The following is a 21,457-nucleotide window of genomic DNA, read 5'->3' as shown; positions in this document are numbered from 1 at the left end:
CTGATCATGTAATTTGCTACCCCATTGCTGTGACAATAAAATGCCTGGTGGCACCAACAGGTGCCTTTTGGGAGCTTTTGCTCTCTTTAATCTTATCAGCCACATCCAATATCAGTTCAACAGTGTGGCAGCTATACAAGTACAGCTAGAAGGCTGGTCCTTGGGTCCCTCTCTTACAAATCTTTGTGTTTTTTTTTCTCTAAAGATTAATTTATTTATTTGAAAGGCAGAATGACAGAGGCAGAGAGAGAGAGAGAGAGAGAGAAAGAAAGAATCTTCCATCCGCTGGTTCCCTCCCCAAATGGGCATAATGCCCGGGGCTGGGCAGATCAGAAGCCAGGAGCTTCCTCTGGGTTTCCCACATGGATGCAGGGACCTGAGTACTTGGGCCATCTTCTACTGCTTTCCCAGGCCATAGCAGAAAGCAGGATTGGAAGTGGAGCAGCTGGGACTCAAACCGGCACCCATATGGGATGCCAGCACTGCAGGCAGCGGCTTGACCCTCTACGCCACAGCACTGGCCCCAGATCAAGGCTAACAGAGGCTCTCAAGTCCTGAATGGTCTATCAACTAAATCCTCTCTCCTCTCTAGCTAAGCATCCTTCAGCCACCCAGCTCCTTGTCCTCTGGTTGAGCTCAGATATCTCCTCCTCTGGGAAGGCTTCTCTGCCCTAAGCCCTTCCCTGCTCTGGGCAGGGCCCCCCAGCTCCTAGCCAGCTCTGTGTCCTGAGCACAGAGCTTTTGAAGGCTTGACGAGACTGCCCTAATCACTTGCTATCCGTCTGACTCCCCTAGCAAGCTACGAGCTCCCCAAGGAAAGGAGCCAAGTTTTACTCCCTTTTGCATGCAGAATTCTCAGCCCAGAACCCGACCCAGTAGGAATTCATTAAATATTTATAAAGCAAGCCAGGGAGTGAGTGCGCCTCCTTCCTGACCCAGACCACTCTTGCCCTGACTTCCAGGAATTTCCTGGAGGACAAGCCCATCCTTTGGTGGAGAATGGCTCCGACCCTCAGGTGTTCTGCTCCGTCCCTGGCTGGTGAGGTTCCCTGGGTCCCCAGGCTCACTGTGGCCTGCTTCTCTCAGATCTGTCATTTCCTCTCACTGCTCCCATGGGAAGTACCAGATGCCTGCTTCGTTTCCCAGGGTGGCCTCCCCCCCACCCCACACACACACACACTCCTGCTCCCCTGTCGGCAGGAACGCACGGGGAGGATGAGGCTCTTTGCTGAGCAAGGCTCCTTGAGTCCGTCTCACCTTGCATCCCCTTGCCGGCACCGCCTTGCTGAGCCTGCAATTTGTGCACACCAGGTACCGTGAGCCATTGCGGAAGGCAGGCAGGCCGGCTGGAGCCAATTTGGCAACGCTAACTGAGAGTCATAAAAACAGCCACATCCTTTGACCTAATAATTCCATCCCTGGGGAATTGCTTCCAAAGAAGTAATTCAAAAGAAGAAGGATACACACACTGTTTATAGCTATGTTATTTATAATAAGGAGTAGGTGGAAGCAAATGCCATGGCCTCAAAATAGAAAAATGATTAAACAAATTATGGTATATTTGTATAACGGAATACCTTGAAGACATTTAAAATGTGACCATTAGAGCAAGGATACTGTCTTGGAAATAGCATGATGTGAGAAGACAGGGTGCAGAGCTGTATAAGCACTGATTCCAATTTCATACGGATGTGGCTAAAAACAACAAAGGTACACAAAATTAGAAGTAGTTAGGTATTGAGTGAAATTGTTTTTTGCTCCTGACTTGTTTTAAACTGTACAAGGGATGGAATTGAGGAGAAGAAGGAAAATAAAGCAGTTAATAGCTTCAGATGACTAATTGTTAACAGTTTCACCTTAAGATATTTAAAACTAGTTTAATCACAGATTAATATATTTTTAAAGATTTATTTATTTATTATTTGAAAGGCAGAGTTACAGAGAAGCAGAGAGAGAGAGAGGTCTTCCATTCACTGCTTTACTCCCTAAATGGCTGCAACAGCTGGAGCTGGGCTGATCCAAAGCCAGGAGCTAGGAGCTTCTCCCAGGTCTCCCACGAGGGTACAGGGGCCCAGGGCTTTCCCAGGCCATAGCAGAGAGCTGGATTGGAAGTGGAGCAGCCAGGACCCGAATCGGCACCCATATGGGATGCTGGTACTGCAGGCAGCAGCCTTACCCGCTATGCCACAGTGCTGGCCCCCAGGTTAATATATTTTTAGAAAATGACTAGAAACCAAAGAAAACACCCTGAACTCTAAGTCCTAGGGTTTTCCAGTGGGAGTGTTCTTGATTGTGGTTTTATTATTCTTTTAAAAGTGATAACAAGAGCAGGCTGTATTTAGACTTCCCAGGGCAAGGCTGGGGCTTATAAATCAGCCTATGTGGGACCCGCAGCCTGACTGCCACAGAAAGCACTTAAAAGACATCTGCCCCAGGATAAAGAATTCGGTCCCGTCTACCGCACGTCTGTCCCCTTCTCCACTCCAGCTGCCACGCTCCCAGCTTCCGGGTCACAGCCCAGAAATTCCGAGGGTCCTGTTTCCCCTGACGCCTCCATCCCCCAGAGCTTGAGAAAGAATGAGAGGAAGGGTGGAGAGGCTCACCCAGAGGAGAGTTCTGGGGGGACGTCCAAGTCCTGTACCGGGGCATCAAGTCGGAGATGGAGGGAAGTGTCACTGTGTGCATAGCTCCGGCTCCCAAACCCTTCTCCCCTCACCTCTCATTGGCTCTGTGGCCTCTCTGTCTCCCACCCTCTACCCCCTACGTGGGGCCCCTTTAATGGCCCTGAACTCCTCTCTTTAAGGCTGTCCATATCCTCTGAAGAAAGCACACACATGCACACACACATGTACACACACACAAGAACACATACCACACATGCACCCACCCACACCCACACCCACACACATACACACTTGCCACCACTACTCAACTTTCAGCTCAGGGAGATGTCATCTTTATATTTGACTGTCTCCAGGCATCAGGATAGCACTTGCCCACACAGTAGGCCCAATACATGTTTGTGGAGTGGTGGAGCAAAGGCATGTGGATTTCTAAGCCAGGTCTGTCCCACACTGGCGCACACAATTTCCCCAAGGCCAAGCAGAGGCCTCCACATTCATCCCTGTTTAATTTCATTATGTTGGTTTTGGCCCAGCATCCCATTCTATATAAATCATTTTGAACTTGAACATGTCACGTATCATATTAACTATCCCAGCTGCGGGTCATCTGGATTCTTTCTATTTTTCATCCAAGTCATTAACAAATATGTTCAACAAGCCCAGGCTGAGGACAGAGCCCTGTGGCCTGCCATCAGAGACTTTCCTGGGTCCTTAACCAGAATACTTTGCTCAAGGTAGCTCAACATGCTCCGAATTCATCTTTCCAAAAAATAAAAAAATCCTTTGTAATGCAAGAAACATGACTGTTTGAGAAATCAGAATACCCTGTTGGCATCCGAAAGTGCTCAGCTCCTTACACCCAGCCTGAAGCTCAGGACCCACGCCAGCTGCCATGCGGAGAAGCGGCCAGTCTGAGTGGCTGGCCTGTTACTCGCCAGGCCCACAGGGGTCTCAGCAGTGTCAAAATCCCACCCTGTTCGGCTCTCCACCACGGGCCTCCCCAAGGAGGTAGGACAGAGAGGAGGTGTCCTGGACACAGGTAACCCAGGGAAGTGAGGGGAAGAAGAAGAGAAATGCTACAGGATCTCCCCTCCCACTCCCCACCCCCCGCATCCATGGTTTCACTTTCTGTGGTTTCACTTATCTGCAGTCAACTGTGATTCCAGAATATCAAGTGGAAAGTTCTAGAAACAATTCATGTTTTCAACTCACACCCCATTCTTAGGAGCATGAAGAGATCTGTGCTGTCCCACTGCGTCCCACCCGGGACAGGGACCAGCCCTCGGTACAGTATATCCACACTGTGTGCGCCAAGTGACCTACACGCCGCTCAGCATCAGTTACTGTGGTAACATTATAGTGCCCATGATCAAGTCACCTTTCTTTGACTAACTATGGGTTCCAAGGCACCAGATGGGTGCTGCTAACAGTGGGCATATACCAAAGAGAATTTGTAAAACGCTTTCTTTAAGAAAAAGGTGGAAGTTCTTGAGTACAAGGACAGAAAATATACTCTATTCTGGGCCAGCACTGTGGCACAGTGGGTTACACTGCCACCTGCAAGACAGGCATCTCATATTGGAGTGCTGGTTTGGCTCCTGGCTGCTCCACTTCTGATCCAGCTCCCTGCTAATGTGCCTGGGAAGACAGCAGAGGATGACCCTAGTACTTGGGCCCCTTCCACCTATGTTGGACATGCAGTTGGAGTTCCTGGCTCTTGGCTCCTGGCTTCAGCCTGGCCCAGCCCCGGCTGTTGAGACTATTTGGGGAGTGAGCCAGCAGAGGGAAGACCTCTCTCCCTCTCTCTTTGTGTGTTTCTCCTTCTCTCTCTGTCACTATGCTTTTCAAATAAATAAAATAAATCTTTTTTAAAAAATTAAAAATTGTATGCTGAGGTTGCTAAGATGAGCCATAACAACAAGTCTTCTGTCTATGACATTATGAAGGGAAAAAAAGAAATTCATGTTAGTTTTAATGTCGCACCTTAAACTGCAAAAGTAGAGGTCACAGTGCATGATAAGTGCTTCGTTACGATGGAAAAGTTGTTAAGTTGTAGGATTCAGCGCTATCCCCAGTTTCAGGCAACAGTGGGGATCTTGGAATGTGGCCCCCAAGGACAAGGTGGGGCACTGTACCTCAGCTGGCCCATTGCTCCTGCCCACTGCACACTACACACACTTGCCAGGTCCTCTCCTCCCCCATGTCTTTCTAGTACATTTCCCAAGGCAATGCCACGCCCCTTGTCTTGCAGGCTGTGGCTGCCCTGTGAGCCTGAAGCTTGGGTTTGCTCTTCCGAGCCCAAGGCTCCCCCAGTCTCCCAGGTTCTGACCTGGACATACATGGGATGCTGCTGCATACTGCCGCTGGGGCCCAGGCTCCTACCAAGGTCCAGAGAGCTTTGCCAGCACAGGTTTGCACGTCCTATGCACGAACCACCCGTCACCGGCTCTCAGGCTGGAGAAGAACTCCAGATGGCCCGTGATCCATCCCACGTCCCCAGTCAGAGCCGTTCCAAGAGAATGGGAACCGTTCTCATCTAAATAATTGTACAAACCTCCTTACTCAAGCAGCAATTAGCCCACACCAAATATGTGCTGGGCAGTGTTCTGATGTTAACTTGTTTAATCCTCATAGCAACTCCGTCAGATAGGCGCTATTCTTCTTGCCATTTTACGGATGGGAAAACCAAGGCACAAAGAGATCACAAGCTAGGAAATGGCAAAATTGGGACTGGAACCCAGCCATCCGGCCCCGGTTCTGTGCTCTTATCTCGCCATGGTCTTTGGGAAGCCTGCATTCCCGCTTTCACTCACAAGGGGGTGTGAGTGAGAGGACTTTGATAATTTTGTAGGAAAACAATTAAAAGATAGGGGCCTGGTGCTGTAGCATGGAGGGTAAAGCTACCACCTGCAGTGCTGGCATCCCATGTGGGTGCTGGTTTGAGTCCTGGCTGCTCCACTTTTGATCCAGCTTTCTGCTGTGGACTGGGAAAGCAGTGGAAAATGGCCCAAGTCCCTGGGCCCCTGAGGAAGCTCCTGGCTCCTGGCTTCATATAGGTTCAGCTCGGACCATTGTGGCCATTTGGGGAGTGAACCAGTGGATGGAAGACCTCTCTCTCTCTCTCTGCCCCTCTAACTCTGCTTTTCAAATAAATAAATAAATAAATCTTTAAAAAAAAGAATTATGAAATAAGTGTCTTTTGGTGCAAAAAAATTCTGAAATCCATGCATAGTTGTTTTTTTTTTAAAAGATTTATTCATTTATTTGAAAGGCAGAGACACACAGAGAGAAGGAAAAACAGGGAGAGAGAAATCTGTCTGCTAGTTCACTCCCCAAATGGCCACAACCATCAAAGCTGAGCCAGACTGAAGCCAAGAACCAGGAGCTTCTTCCGGGTCTCCCACATGTGTGCAGGTGCCCAAGTACTTGGGCCATCTTCAGCTGCTTTTCCAGGTGCATTAGCAGGGAGGGGAGCTGGGTCAGAAGTGGAGCAGCTGGGGCTCAAATCAGGGTCCATATGGGATGCAGGTGCTGCAGGCCTAGGCTTAACCTTCTACACCACAGTGTCAGCCCCACATAGTTTTTTTTTTTTTTTTCCAAAAGATGCATTTCCTAAGGATGTTTTGGAGACCCCACATACATGTCACGATCAACTCAGCAAGTACCAAGGCCTGTGACTGGGATTTTCAGAGCTTGTGGTTTAGTTGGGAGACATGGGTAAGTGCTCAGAGAAGAAAGTGTGGCAGCTAAACAGCACTCTGGCCTCAGAATCAGCCCTTAAGGCATTCAGATCTGGCTAAAAAGCCCATGAGAGCATTTCAGGCATGAAAAGCCAAGACACTGTGGCAAAAAAATGACCTACAGGAAAGATCTCTGTGAGTGAGATCCCAGTGGAAAGAAGGGGCCATCAAAGAAGGAGGTACCTTTCTCTAAAGGGAAGAGAGAACTTCCACTTTGATTATGGCTTTGTCTAAATAAGGTCAGAGTTTGTGAACTCAAGAGGCTTCCATAGCCTTGGCAGCTCATGACAAGAGCCTTGGGTGATTACTTACGTCATAAATAAGAGTCTCAATTGTTAAATCAACAATGGGAGTCACTGTGCACTTACTCCATATGTAGGACTTCTGTCCTTAATGAATTGTACTATGAGAATTAATGGTCAAACTTGTCTTCAAACAGTACCTTATACTTTGTGTGTCTGTGTGGGTGCAAACTGTTGAAATCTTTACTTAGTATAGAGTTGATCTTCTGTATATAAAGATAATTCAAAACAAATCTTAAGGAAGAATGGGATGGGAGAGGGAGTAGGAGGTGGGACGATTTGGGGTGGGAGGGCTGGTATGGGGGGAAGAACTGCTACAATCCAAAAGTTGTACCCATGAAATTTATACTTATTAAATTAAAGCTTTCTATAAAAAAAAAAAAAGAAATTGCGGCAGAAGCGTATTTTTCTCATTGCTGTCTTGTAGCACAGAGTGTCTTTCACGCATCAGAAGCCTGCTGTCCTATGCTGGAAGGCTTGGCTTTGCTCACGCTCGCCGGCGTCGCCCTCTCTGCCCTCCTGTCTGCCACTTTCTGCAGGACAAAGGGAACTCCAGCATTGGTCTTACAGGAGCATCACTCAGAGTTGCTACAATGTTTCACAAGCTTAGTTTGATAAATATTAACACCACTCCCATGGATGGATGGGAGAGTTTAACTTTCCAAGATACCTTAGAAATTATCCTATGGACCACACCCATGATCTGACTCCCTGTTCAAAATAGCCCTGCTACGTAGGTAAAAGCAGGCATCAGTTCTACAGCTGGAGGAACCGAGCAGGATCCCAAGGCAGGTAACTGGGTCTCCCTGGGCCCATCACAAGGGCAACAATCAGACAAAGGAAGCTTCCGAACACGGAGTGAGAGGGCAGCTGCTTGCTACCATTTCCTTCAAATCCCACTGCCTATTTCCAAGGCCACTCGCAGGCTGACTTTGAACGACCCCTTCTGCAGGGTGTATGCACAAGGCTTAGGGAAAAGAATGGGGATTCCAAGTGCTGGGTCACTATAGGCAGAAAAAAAGGCCTCGATTCCCGACTCACACGGTGTAGCGCTTTGTAATCAAGAAGGCTGCAGATAATTCAGTACTGCTGCGTCAGCAATGGGCAGAAAGACTCGCACATCCCAGGAGTGGTTCCCAGGGCTGCACCCATTGTCTCTTGTCGGCTTGGACCCTGGGGCTGGCTGTCCCAGGACCGAAAGGGTTGAGAAACAGTCCCAGCACCTGCATCAGCGGCTTGTTTTATACTTCTCTGATGTGACTGCCCGTAGACATAGGGTCTTTATGTCCCCCCACCTCCACCCCACCTGCCTCTCTAAATCACCCCCATAGCATGATGAAGAACAGGTTGACACCAAGGAAAGCATCCTCTGTCCTTGCAAACATGGTTTCCTTTCTATCTGGAAGATCACCTCCCGCTTTGCTTTGCTCTCGTTCCACTCTGGTCAACCCAGAAGACACAGTCTCCCTTCCAGGCCCAGCTCAACGAGCACCCGCTAGGAAGTCCAGCAAGACTCCAGCAGGCCACTAACGACGTTCCTGGAATATTTCCAGTTCTGCTCACCTGGGATCAAGGAGGAATTGTACTTCCGGGACCCTGGTGGTAGAGTGGGGCTGGGTGGCTACCCTTGACCCTCCTGGGAGAAAGCATTTGATGACGTGTGCAACTATTCCAGAACACCCCTCCCCTCTGTCCCAATAAGCAGCAATGTTCCCTATGGGAGCTGCCCCATCAGCTTGAGCCCCCAGCCAGCCCTCTGCAGATACATAGCATGCCTGAGTGAGAAGTAAAACCCTCATTGTTTTCAGCTGCTCAGCTGCGGCATTGTTCGTTGCAGCAATGCTAGTGCATCCTGTTACTTACGCAACAGGACTAGTTAACTCACTGTCTTTGCAGAACCAATCACGTTGTTTTGTAATCATCTCTTTCATCTCGGCCTCTGGACTGTTTGCATCTCGAAGGCAATGATGATGTATTGTAAATTCTCACTTGGTAGCTGCCCAGTACGTGTCATGAAATACATGGGTGAGTGAGCTATTGGAGAACCGAATATCCAGTGAGGTCACGCAGTTTATAGTCACATGGTCACAAGTTCATAGTCTTGCTGGGCAGAGTCATTTAGCAAGGGGGCGGTGGTCCCTGATGGCCCTGACTGGCGCTTTCCAGCCAAAATGGGCATCTCACTGGGAAGGGACCAGAGCAGGAGGTGAGGCTCACAGCACCCTCCCCAAGTTGCAGTATCAGGTATGGAGGGCACTGCAGTGTGTGTGGGCTACCTAAGAAGCAGCGCCTTGTGTCTCACAACAGGTGTCAATGGATGCTCATTAGTCATTCACCCCCAGGGCATAGGGAGGGGGCACAATGGCCTCACAATCACCCATGGTTCACCCTACCAACCCCATTTGGATAGCAAATTGCCACATGTCATGGGGTGAACGGTGGTCCCCCAAAAGACAAGATCACTTTCTCTCTCTCTTTTTTTTTAGATTGATCTATTTATTTGAAAGTCAGAGTTACACAGAGAGGAAGAGATAGAGATCTTCCATCCGCTGGTTCACTCCCCAGTTGGCCACAATAGCCAGGGTTGGGTCAGACCAAAGCCAAGAGCCAGGGGCGTCATCTGGATCTGCCATGTGGGTGGCAGGGTCACAGACATGTGGGCCACCTTTCACTACTTTTCCCGGTGGAAGAAGGAGCAGCTGGGACGTGAACTGTCGCCCATCTGGGATGCTGGCATCTTAAGTGGCTTTATCCGCTCTACCACATGACGCCCCAGGATCACTTTCTAATCCTTGAAAGCTGTGGGTGTTTCCCTACCTGCAGATATGGTCAAGGACTTTCAGATGACGAGGTGATCCTGGGTTATCCATGTGGGTCCTAACATATCCTCATAAGGGACACAGAGGAGACGGAGCAGCCGGGAGGAGGCAAAGCCTGGAGTGATGAGGAAGATGCAGGAGCTGGAAGAGGCAAGGAACGGATGCTCCTGGGGCCTCTGTGGGAGAGGTGGCCCTGCCCACTCCTTGGTTTTACAAGTCTGGCTCCAGAACTCTGAGAGAATGCAGCTCTGTTGTTTTTAGCCGCCCAGCTGTGGCCACTAGTTAAGGTAGAACCTGCAAACTCACACACCTGCCAATCACACAGGCTTTGGGTTCTCTGTCTAGGCAGCACCCCAGCATTCTACAGTGGCCCGGAGCACCAGGGGTACTGACAGGACTGCTCCTGGTGGGGCCAGGCCCACGGAGCCTTGGCTCTGGGTCTCTTGGCACTTGTTAAGAGTGGCAGTCGCCGGTGCCACGTCTCACTTGGCTAATCCTCCGCCTACGGTGCCGGCACCCTGGGTTCTAGTCCTGGTCAGGGCACCAGATTCTGTCCCAGTTGCTCCTCTTCCAGTCCAGCTCTCTGCTGTGGCCCGGGAAGGCAGTGGAGGATGGCCCAAGTGCTTGGGCCCTGCACCCGCATGGGAGACCTGGAGGAGGCACCTGGTTCCTGGCTTCAGATCAGCGCAGTGCGCCGGCCGCAGCGGCCATTTGGGGAGTGAACCAACAGCAAAGGAAGACCTTTCTCTCTGTCTCTCTCTCTCTCACTGTCTAACTCTGCCTGTCAAAAAAAAAAAAAAAAAAAGAAAAGAAAGAAAGAAAGAAAGAAAAAAAAGAGTGGCAGTCAAAGCTGTCTTCTCCTTGCTTCCAGAAATTGAGTGTCACTGGTGTGCAGGACTTCAGAGAGCCTCCAGAAGATAACACCCAGAAGTGAGGAGGCAAGAAAGCAACTATGAGTTGATTTAAACATATGGAGCAGGGACAAGGGCTTGGCCTAACAGTTAGGATGCTCATGTCCCAGGATGAGTGTTGTGGCAATGCGGGTTAAGTCGCCACCTGAGACACTGGCATCCCATATTGGTGCCAGTTCGAGTCCCAGTGCTCCACTTCTGATCCAGCTCCCTGGATGCACCTGGGAAAGTAGTGGAAGATGGCCCAAGTGCTTGGGCCCCAGCACTCACATGGGAGACCTGGAAGAAGCTCCTGGCTCCTGGCTCCTGGCTTTGGCCTAGCCCAACCCTGACAGTTGCAGATGGAAGATTTCTCCCTCTCTGTCTGTAACTATGCTTTTCAAATAAATAAATAAATAAATGCATCCTTAAATTTTATATATATATATATATATATATATATATATATATATATGAAGGTGCCCACATTCCACATTGGAGGACCTGGGTTTGGTACTTTGCTTTGCTCCAGACTGTAGCTTCCTGCCACTCTGGGAGGCAGTCGATAATGGCTCAAGTACTTGGGTCCCTGCCACCCACGTGGGAGACCTAGATGGAGTTCCTGGCTTCCCAACTTGGGGTCTTTCCAGCCTCTGCAGTGGAGGGTATTGTGGGCATGAACCAGAGGATGGGAGTGCTCTCTCTCTGCCTATCTGTCTGTCATCTCTACTTCTCAAACGCGCTCACACAGAGCAGCCCGAATGGGTCTTACTGGGAGTCAGAAGGTCTTCCTTCTGTTTCTGCCAGGGCCACCGCCAGACGTTCCACATGACCACCGGTAAAGCCCCTCTGTGGAGCTTCCTCATCTTTCAAATGAAGGTGATGAGAGGAGTTGCTGGGGTTCCTTCTTGCTGCCAAAACTCCAACATCCGGGGCTGGCACTGGGGCGTAGCGGGTAACGCTGCTGCCTGCAGTGTCAGCATCCCATACTGCTCCACTTCCGATCCAGCTCTCTGCTATGGCCTGGGAAAGCAGTAGAAGATGGCCCAACTCCTTGGGCCCCTGCACCCATGTAGGAGACTCAGAAGAAGCTCCTGGCTCCTGGCTTTGGATCGGTGCAGCTCCAGCCATTGCAGCCATTTGGGGAGTGAACCAGCAAACGGAAGATAGATCTCTCTTTCTTTCTCTCTCTCTCTAAATTTATTTATTTATTTGAAAGTCAGAGTTACACAGAAAGAAGAAGAGTCAGAGAGAGAGAGAGAGAGAGAGAGAGAGAGAGAGATGGAGTAAGAGAGAGAGAGAGAGGTCTTCCATCTGCTGGTTCACTTCCCAATTGGCTGCAATGGCTGGAGCTGTGCCAATCCGAAGCCAGGAGTCAGGAGCCTCTTCTGGGTCTCCTGCCTGGTTGCAGGGGCCCAAGCACTTGGGCCATCTTCTACTGCTTTCCCAGGCAATAGCAGAGAGCTGGATTAGAAGTGGAGCAGCCAGGACTCAAACTGGTGCCCATATGGAATGCCAGCACTGCAGGTAGCAGCTTTACCCACTATGCCACAGTGCCAGCCCCAGGCAAATTATTTAAACATGGCAAAGCCTCAGCATCCCTGGCTAGAAAGCTGCCATAACAGGACTTCATAAAGATTAAAACATAAACTCAGACCAAACGTGTGCAAGGAGCAGGCCTTCAGCAAGTGGGAGTAATTCCCATGACAACACGCTCCAGGTCTCTCCCACACCAGCATTGGCATGGCTGCTCAGAAACAAATTTCTCATCATCCACCAGAACCTATCTGGAAAGCACGCCAAGCCAGGGACCTGAGGGCTAGGAATGGCTTCCGGCAGGCTGACTTGGGATGGGCACAGCAGGGCGGGAAGAATGTACATCCAGCTCATGTATCTGGAAGGAACTGCTGAGGGTGGCGGAGGTCTGGCAGGGAGTCCCAGAGGAAGCCAAAGTCCGCTACAGCACAAGGCACCAAGCACCACGGCCATTCTCGGTTTGCCTGGGTTGTGTAATACAAGTTGCAAGGCTCAGCTTCTCGTTTCTGTTGTTCTGTGGTGCATAAGGTCAGCTGCTTCTTGGTCTACCCCGGGCCATCCCTGGGTTGCCTCTGGTCAGAGCAGAGCTGCAGTGGCTTTTCAACGGGGTCACAGGACATGTGGCTACAGCGGGAGCCGTGTGTGTGTGGCTGCAGGAGGAGGTGTGTGGAGGAACAGGAGATTGTGTGTGTGCACCTGTGTGTGTGTGTGGAAGTCAAGGGGCCTTGGAAGTGGCTTTTGGTGAGCCTGACCAAAGGCATTCTCTTGGCACCTGCAGCCTGTTTGAGGCTGACCCCTTGGCAGAAGGCTTTCGGCACAGGCCCACAGCAGGAGACTGCACTCGCCCATCTATTGTGCACCCAGGGCTGTCGGGAGGTGGGGGAAGAGCAGCCCCTCCAGAGGAATCCCCAGCAAGTTTTCTCTACCTCCTACTGGAGAGCTGACTTTGAACTCCCACATACCTTAGAGCTTATCAAGATCCTATCTTGTATTTGCCTTTCTGTCGTGTCATGTGTGTATATCCAGCTTCCCAGAAGCACTGTATTTCTCTCTCTCCTCTGTCTATCCATTCACTGAAGCACTTCTCTCGCGCTCTATCCTCTAGGAATGAACTGCCTGTGGCTCCCCACGCACGCCGTACTGCTTCCCGCATGAGGAGCTTTGCTCCGGTCGCTCCCTCCAATTGGAATGCTCTTCCGGATTTCTTGCACCTGGTTGACTCCTAGTCACCCCTAAAGACTCAACTCTGAAACCACCTCCACCAGGAAGCCCTCCCCTGAGGCTGTGGTTCCATGCATGTGTGGTGATCCTTATTAAAAAGCCAGGGCACCGGCATCCTGTGTGCTATTACCGATGGACCACCGAAAACCCAGCCTAGGAAGCAGTTGTGGTTGTGACCTCAGGACCAGGGAGACGGCCCTGGCACACAGAAAGCAGGCTTTGAACAAAGAGCTGGGGGCCCAGGATGTGGATGCTGCAAAGTCCAGGACTTCTCAGTGAGCCCATCTGGAAGACTGCAGCTGGGATGCTGTCAGTACCATCCATGCAGGACGCATCCCAGAGGCATCCCTCAGACCGCTGTGTCCATTGCACCTCTCCAAGGAGACCACGGAAGCTTGGAACCACGGTGGCTGGAGAGCATCCAGGAACAGGATTTATTCTTTCCAGACACAGGACTTCAGCAGTCAGCATCCGCTAATCCCGGGACAGAGGTGTTCACAAAACCCCAAAGGAAGATGACGGGCAGCTCACGGCCCCCAGAGACTAATGGATAAGGCAGGGTCCTCTCTGGTGTGACTCACGTAGATCTGCTCAAGGCAGAGGGTCCCGAAGAGTCCGTGGGGACAGCGCGGTCTCAGTCTGCACTGTGTCGGAAGTACCACTGCCCTCTCTGGTACCATACCCCGAAGGGGCAGCATGAGCTGGATGTTGCTTTTGTAGTGAAACTGCGATCATAGACCACCACACCTCTGTGACTTCGGAAGTCACGCCTGAGCCACGCCCACCCACCCCGCCAGGAAAACACTGCAAGCTGTCGGCCTCCCTGGCAGACCCTGTCAGAGTCTCCGTGGGCTCCCTCACACCACAGCGGGGCCAGACAGTGTTGCTTTTATGCCACCCGGAGCTTTGCAACGTCGATTCCCAGCGTGTGAAGCAGGGGTGGTCAGGCTGGCCCTGTAACCCTAAAACATTATCCCTGGAGGAAGCAGAGCTGCCTTTAGATTTCTCTGGAACCCAAACGCTTTCTCTTGCGGCCCTGATAAGATTAGGGGGCCGCCGAGCTGCCAGCGTTCACATTTCCCAGGGACCCGCCAGCGCCAGGCTCTGGCTCGCCCGCCCGGCTTCGGCGCGGTGAGGAGCCGGGCTGTGGGTCCAGCTCTGAAACCTGACGCCACTCCAGGAATGCGCACTGGCCCCCTCCCGTAACCAGGCGGAGCCAGGGGGCCCCTACAGTCTCACTATCAGAAATTAGCTCTGTCCTTACAGTCCAACAAATGGACGATGCCTGCTACGTGGAGCCAGTATCACTGTGAGGGTCCCACAGAGCGCACGGGAGCCAGGGAGGAATGCAGACTATGTGGGCATGCCCACAAGTCCACCACACCAACCCCCGGCTTCCAGGAGCCCTGCAATCCCTAATTATGACCCATCGGCTCCACCCAGCAGCCACCAGTTGGCTCAGTGAGAGGGTAGGTCCAAAACCAGCCCGAGCTGCTGGTGTTCCCACCAGTGCGTCACAGGAGACGCTCAGAATGATCCTTTCCAAGGCTTACATTCTGGTCGCATGTTTCTCTCCTCCCTCCCAGCCCCGTTATTTTTTTTAAGGTAGCAGAAAATGTTTAATAAAATAAAAAGATAGGAGGGTACTTCAGAAAGCTCATGGAATTCAGAGACAAGTTTATTTTAGTGCAAAATTTTTTTTGAAGTCTATGAATAGTTTTTCCAAAATACGCATTCTCTATGAACTCTGTTTTGAAGATTTATTTATTTATTGAAAAGCAGACATACAGAGAGAGAATCTTCCATCTTCTGAATCACTCCCCAAATGGCCACAATGGCTGGAGCTAAGCCAATCGGAAGCCAGGAGCTTCTTCCAGGTCTCCCAAGTGGCTGCAGGGGCCCAGGGACTTGAACCAATCTCAACTGCTTTCCCAGGTGCATTAGCAGGGAGCTGGATCAGAAGTGGAGCAGCCGGGATTTGAACCGGTGCCCATATGCGATGCTGGTGCTGCAGACCAGGGCTTTAACCCACTGCGTCACACCACAGTCCCCCCCAGCTCTTTTTTGACTATACACTCAAGTCCTCTGGGCTCCTGTCCCAATTCTTTCACCTGCCATGTATGCAGCCTAAGAGGTCTGTAATTCTCTTGGAATGCTGGACATATCTGCTTAGAACAATCAAAACCAATTATGTTGAAGCCTTGCTTTTCAAAAAGAACCTGATACATTTCCCATCTTCAGTAATTTCTTCACTCATTCAATAAGATCTATTGGGAGTCCATTAGGCCCTAGATACATGGCTCCCGTCCTCAAGGAGCCTTCCAGAGAGACAGGCAGCCAAGGAGGCAGCAGTGTGGTTCAGCCCAGCGCTCTAATGTGTCTTGAACAAAGGGCTTTGGGAATACCGTAGAGTGCGAGGGCATCTGAGCCGGCTCCCGGACGTGGAGACCTTTGAGCGGCATCTGTGAGCTCAGTTACCAAGCAAGCTCTTGTTAAGAAATTACAGTGAACAAGTAGGTGCTAGGCACCGTGCTAATCTCTGGAGACCCAAAGACCCAAAAGGCAGTCCGTGCCTTCCAAAGTCCCTTGTCCAGAGAGCTGGAGGTGCAGGTACTGCCCTTCTGCCTAGCACCCTGCAGAGTGCCACTGTTCTGGGCACCCTGGTGAGATCCAATATCTACAGTGGCTAGGGCTGGGTGGGGTCAAAGCTGGAGCTCAATCCAGGTCTTCCACGTGTGTGGCAGAACCCCAGTCACTTGAATCATCACAACTGTCTTCCCAGGGTCTGTATCAGCACGAGCCTGGAGTCAGGAACTAGAGCCGCACATTGAATCCGGGTACTCTGATGTGGCACACAGGTGTCGTCAACGGCATCTTAACTGTGCGGCTAAAGGCCTATGCCGATGTGTTCCATTCTTATTGTTTCAAAGTCAGAACATACCTGGGCTATCCCAGAAGCCCTTTAACACGGCTCCCTCGCTCGGCCTAGGAGCGGGCACTTCTGCCGGATCATCCCCGCCACATTACAGTCATCATCTCACATAGCAAATCTCAGCGTTTCCGTTCTCCACAGAGCAGAATCCCGGATGACACAGAACCTGGCCTCCGAGGACCGTGGGTGGCCACTGTTTAGACTAGAAAAAGGCACAGCTTCGGGGCACAGCGAGGCAAGGGGAATTGTATGAGGACAAAGGAACCCCTTGCTGCAGGTGGCTTGGGTTTCCGGCTGCCACCCACCTGGCCAGCACCTACTATACTCTCTGGCCCTTGGCATTATCTTACCATTTTCATTTTTCCTCTCACTGCTTTCCCACCTTCCTCTCCAGCCGACTGGCCTGTTCTCCTGAACAAAGCTAGCACATTCTCCCTGCACCCACTCCTATGCCTCCTCCTCACCACCACCTTTCTTTTAAGGCTTTTCTCAAGGCTCGTCTGCTCTCAGCTCCTGTGGCTCCCAGGGTCTGCAGCAGAGAAGCGTCTGGAACACACACGTTTGAAGGCTGCCATGTGATGGACACACCAAGTCTCATTTCCTCTACTGGAGTGTGAGTTGTACAAGGCATGGGCTCTGGGGCAGGCACTATTGTGTAGCGGGTGAAGCCACCGCCTGCAGTGCCGGCAGCCCGTATGGGCACTGGTTTGAGTCCTGACTGCTCTACTTCCAATCCAGCTCTCTGCTGAGCCCTGGTGAGGCGGTAGAAGATGGCCCAAGTACTTGGGTCCCTGTATCCGCATGGGAGATCTGGAAGAGCTCCTGGCTCCTGGCTTTAAATCGGTGCAGCTCCGGCCGTTGTGGCCAACTGGGGAGTGAACCAGTGGATGGAAGACCTCTCCCCCCTCCCTCTCTCCTTTTTCTGTGTAACTCTTCCTTTCAAATAAATAAATAAATCTTTAAAAAGTAAATAAATGAAAGGCATGGACTCGATGGCACCTTCACTTTATTCATTCCAGGGGGCTTAAGGAGGGCCTAAGTAATGACTGATGCTGTTGTTAATGGTAAGTGATTTTTAAAGATATTTTGGGGCTGGCATTGTGGCTTAAGCTGCTGCCTGCAACACTGGCATCCCAGATGGGTACTGGTTCAAATTCTGGCTGCTTCCACTTCCAATCTGGTTCCCTGCTAATGCTCCTGGGAGAGCAGCAGAAGATGGCCCTGCACCCACATGGGAGACCCGGATGAAGTTCCTGGTTCCTGGCTTCAGCCTGGCCCAGCTCTGACCATTGTAGCCAAACAGGGAGTGAACCAACAGATGAAGACCACTTTCTCCCTCTCTCTCTCTTTGTTTTGTGTTTGTGTTAGTGTGTGTGTGTGTGTGTGTCTGTAACTCTGCCTTTTAAATAAATAAATAAATCGCATTTCTCAAAGGCTTCCAGGGGCAGGTGAATGCCCAATGGTTAAGGTACCACTCAGAACCTTCAAGCCCCATTTCTGAGTGCGTGGGCTTGAGTCCTGGCTCCACCTCTGACCCAGCTTCCTGCTACTGTGCACCCTGGGAGACAGCAGCTGATGGCTCAGTTAGCTGGGGCCCTGGGAGACCTGGATGGAGTTCTGGGCTCCTGGCTCTGCCTGGCCCAGCCCCAGCTGTGGTAGGTACTTGGGGAGCCTTCCATGAATGGAAGCTCGCTCTCTCTCTCTGTCTCTCTGTCTTTTAAGGAAATAAAAATAATAACAATAAAGACTTCCAAGGGGTGAGTGGGGCCCAGAGAAAGAATGTCGAGGACGTCTTATGTGTCTGGTTAGAACCCTGGAAGTGGGAAATAATGCGATTCAGTTTCTTCCCAAATATGGCAGCCCTTTCATGACTCAAAAGTGGGTTTCAGCTCTCTGAAGATTCTCCTCTGAGAACACTTCGTTCTTGCCTCCCATACCCCACCTTGACAAGTTCATTTCCTGGACAAGAATGGCCTCTTCATTGACCTCTGGCTTCCTCTTCACTTCCTTCCCCCATGCGAGCAGTTGCAGAGTTTTTTGTTTTGTTTTGGTTTGTTTTTTTTTTTTTTTTTTGCTTTTGTTGTTGTTGTTTTTCCCCAGCCCTTTTGACAAAGAAACTTCCAAAAGCAGTCACTGGCAGCCAGCACACACATGCCCTGGGGTAGGTGCGGGCTTCCAGGGCTGGCCCTCCTCGCCACACTGGCCCCAGCACACAGAGAGTTTAGTCTCTGGGAAGAATCCCTTGTGAGTCACTGCACTTCTCACTTTGAGAACGGGCGGGCCTCCCCTGCCCCGCCACCCCCAGCAGCACAGGAAGTTGCTCTGGGGGAGAGTTTCAGGGCTTTTGCTATCCACGGCTCCTTCCTCTACCAAGGGCAGAGAAAGTACCTCTGCGGACCCCGGAGCCCCTCTGAGTTTCCCCCAGGACAGAGTTCAAACTTGCACTTGGCCCTCCAGCAGCAGCCTGCTGCAAGCCCAAGGTTCGTTTTCCTCTGATCTCCGATCCATCTCTGCAAGAGATCTGACCGATCATAAACTCCGTGGAAGCTGCAGCCTGGGCCCGCAGGCACGCTGCACTCTGTCGGAGGACGGAACCCACTTCTAAATCCACTTCTGCGGGAGCCCTCACTCAGCCTGGCCACAGACGCATCTCCTGGCCTCTCCCTGCTCTGCCCTAGGGCGTAGGCTGCTCATTCAGAGCCAGTGGCTCTGAGCTTGTACAGTCTCTGACATCACCCGCTGAGCTGTGTATGTGGGCCTCGCCCCCAGCCCTAATCTGCCCTGTTTTGCAAATGATTCTACTAAGGGTCCATCTGGGACCCCAGAGGATCCTAGGGTCCCTTGCACTCCAGAAATCCTCCCAGCGGGTGATCCTGCTTCCGGGATGGGGTGGGGTGGGGTGGACAGACAACTAGCCAAGCTGGATGCTCGAACAAAGCTGCCCAAGGACAAATCTGCCCCTTCAGAGAAGTCCCAGGACTTCTCAGACAAGTGGCGAGTTAGCTCAGAAGAGGCTACTAGGGTTCAGACACAGGGACTGGAGCCAGGAAGAGATAGCCGGGAAGAGATAGCCGGCAAGACAGAGCAGCTGCCTGCCTGCTAGCTCTGATTGCTGGGGGCCTGAGCCCAGTACAGCCTGGAGGAGCACTGAGTGGGAATCACCTTAAAAACTGCCTAGCATTTGCACCTTCCTCTTTCTTCTTTTCAAAAGCCCCGGTCTGCTAAGATTGACTCACTCTGCATAGCAAACCTCCACTTCAAGGGGGTTGGAAGGGGTGAGGAGGATCCATGCAAGTCTCAAGAAGGGAGGACGTGGGGGCACACTCAGCACTCTGACGCCGGCGGGTGGTCCCTTGGAGCCCCCCTGCTCTGCTCTGCCCGGGTAGGCACAGTCCTAGCAAAGTTCTCAGCCTTGTGTTGCGACAAGTGTTGAGCCTCACTCCCTGTGCACCCTTACAGCACGCTCCCATAACACAGTCTCAGCAAGCCGGAGCACCCAGCAGAGACTCAAGTTTGAGCAGAACGAAGGTCGCTTGGCTGTCCCGGGAGAGGGGACAGGAGAGGACAACTGGAGTCCACAAGGCCACTCTGCCGTGGGCAGCGCGGGGAGACCCCACAGTGCGCAGTGCGCTGGCCTCCCCCGCAATGTCCGGCTTGTGGGCTTCCTTCGGGGGCTTCTGCTTTTCTGCAATTTATGGTCACACATTTGCTCACTTACAAACCGTGGCTGCAGCCACGTTCGCCCGACTCAAAGCGCCCAACCCAAACACCCGGACCCCTAGAAACGCCCCCTCCTCTGCTTCTAAAGTCTTGCCTTGCCCAGCCTCTGTCTGCCTAGAGGGGTCGCCCAGGTAGGACTGGGTCGAGCCCCCACAGTTGGCCAAGGAGGCGTCGGGACAGCGCGCATCTGCCCCTCTCCTTGTCGGCAGCGGGGAGTCCCGAGTGCGGCAGCTGCCTGGCAAGGGGGCGCCCGCGCCCCCGCACGCCGCCCAGCCCCGCGCCCCTGGTCCCCGTCCTGTACCTCCATGTCCTCCAGGTTGTCCTCCAGCGGCGGCCGCGCCCGCGCTCGCTCGGGGCTGAAACTCGCGATCCCAGTTGTCCCTTCAGCTCCCGGCCCGGGCCAGGTTCGGGCTGCGGCGGGCGCAGGGCGAGTGGGCGGCGGCGCGCCGGGCTGCGCTGGGCTGCGGGACTGCCCCGGCCGCGGGGCCCCTGCGCGAGGGAACGAGGAAGAAGGAGGAGGAGGAGGAGGGAGGGAGGGGAGCGGCGAGGGGAGGGAGCCGGGGAGGGAGGCCGGCGATCAGGGTTTAAATTTAGACACAAATCTAAACAGATACTGTCCCTCCCCGGGCAGGACTCAAGAGCGGGCGCCGCGGTTCCATTAATCTCCCCAGCGTGGGACGCGGCGCCGCCGCGCGCCCTCAACCGCTGAGTCTCGCTCTGGACCGGGCTTTGCCAGGGGTTCGGCCCCTCTCAACCTCCGCCCTTGATGAGCCCGCTTTCTTCTCCCGGTCCTTTGGTTCTTTCAAGTTCCTCTCCTTCCCGTTCCCCTTTCATGTTCATCCGTCCTGCTTTCTTCCTCCCCCTTAAAACTGCGCGCCCCACGTTTTCGGAAGCTCCTATTTATCCATCCAGCCACACTTATCTGTGTGTCAGGAGGAGGGGAAATGCCGGGACCCCAAGCAAAGTTATTTATTTATGTATTAAAGATTTATTTGAAGGGCGGAGTTAGAGAGGGAGGGTGGGAGAGAGAGGGAGGGAGAGAGAGAGAGAGAGAGAGAGAGAATCTTCCATCTGCTGGTTCACTCTTCAAACGGCCGTAACTTCCAGAGCTGCACCGATCTGAAGCCAGGAGTCAGGAGCTTCTTTCAGGTCTCCCACGTGGGTGCAGGAGCCCAAGGACTTGGGCCATCTTCTACTGCTTTCCCAGGCCATAGCAGAGAGCTGGATTGGAAGTGGAGCAGCTGAGACTTGAACCTGTGCCCATGCGGGATGCCGGCACTGCAGGTGGGTGGCCCTACCCACTAGGTCACAGCCGCTGCCCTGCAGAGTTTACCAAGCTCCCTGGCACAGTGACTCTTTTCCTCAAATACAGCATGGATGGGCTTTTCTGGGAATTTCCGTCCCCACAAATTGTTTGCTAAAGGGCCTTTTCTCGGTTCCTTAAATATAGTAAAGGGCAAGACGCTGACATCCAGGTCCCCCCCGGCCCAGCACAGCAACCCTCCACCCCCACCAAAGGGCCTCTGGGAACTGAACTCTGCACCAAGGTCATGGCCTGCTGTCATGGTCTTCTACACACCAGCTCTAGGTGCCCCTTGTGGATTCTTCTTCCCAGGGCAGACAGAGCGGGAGGGACATGCAGGCGATGGCTGGCAGCAGTGTCAAGTCCTCCG

The 21,457-nt window shown here is 52.3% G+C and overlaps 1 protein-coding gene across 2 annotated transcripts in view; it reads right to left on the bottom strand.

The window, feature by feature from the left end:
* The window catches only part of RCSD1 (RCSD domain containing 1), a 70,403-nt gene extending 50,143 nt beyond the window's left edge, over positions 1-20,260 (bottom strand). For both annotated transcript variants that reach the window (XM_062193766.1, XM_062193768.1), the window contains exon 1: positions 20,086-20,260. In XM_062193766.1, coding sequence (XP_062049750.1) covers positions 20,086-20,091 — 6 coding nt within the window. In that variant the 5' untranslated portion in view covers positions 20,092-20,260. The remainder of the gene's footprint in view (positions 1-20,085) is intronic.
* Between the last annotated feature and the right edge of the window lie 1,197 nt (positions 20,261-21,457).

The sequence above is a fragment of the Lepus europaeus genome, chromosome 5 (assembly GCF_033115175.1).
Source record: "Lepus europaeus isolate LE1 chromosome 5, mLepTim1.pri, whole genome shotgun sequence".
Lineage (NCBI taxonomy): Eukaryota > Metazoa > Chordata > Mammalia > Lagomorpha > Leporidae > Lepus > Lepus europaeus.
The sequence above is the reverse complement of the archived record's forward strand: the minus strand, read 5'-3'. Positions and strand labels throughout refer to the sequence as shown.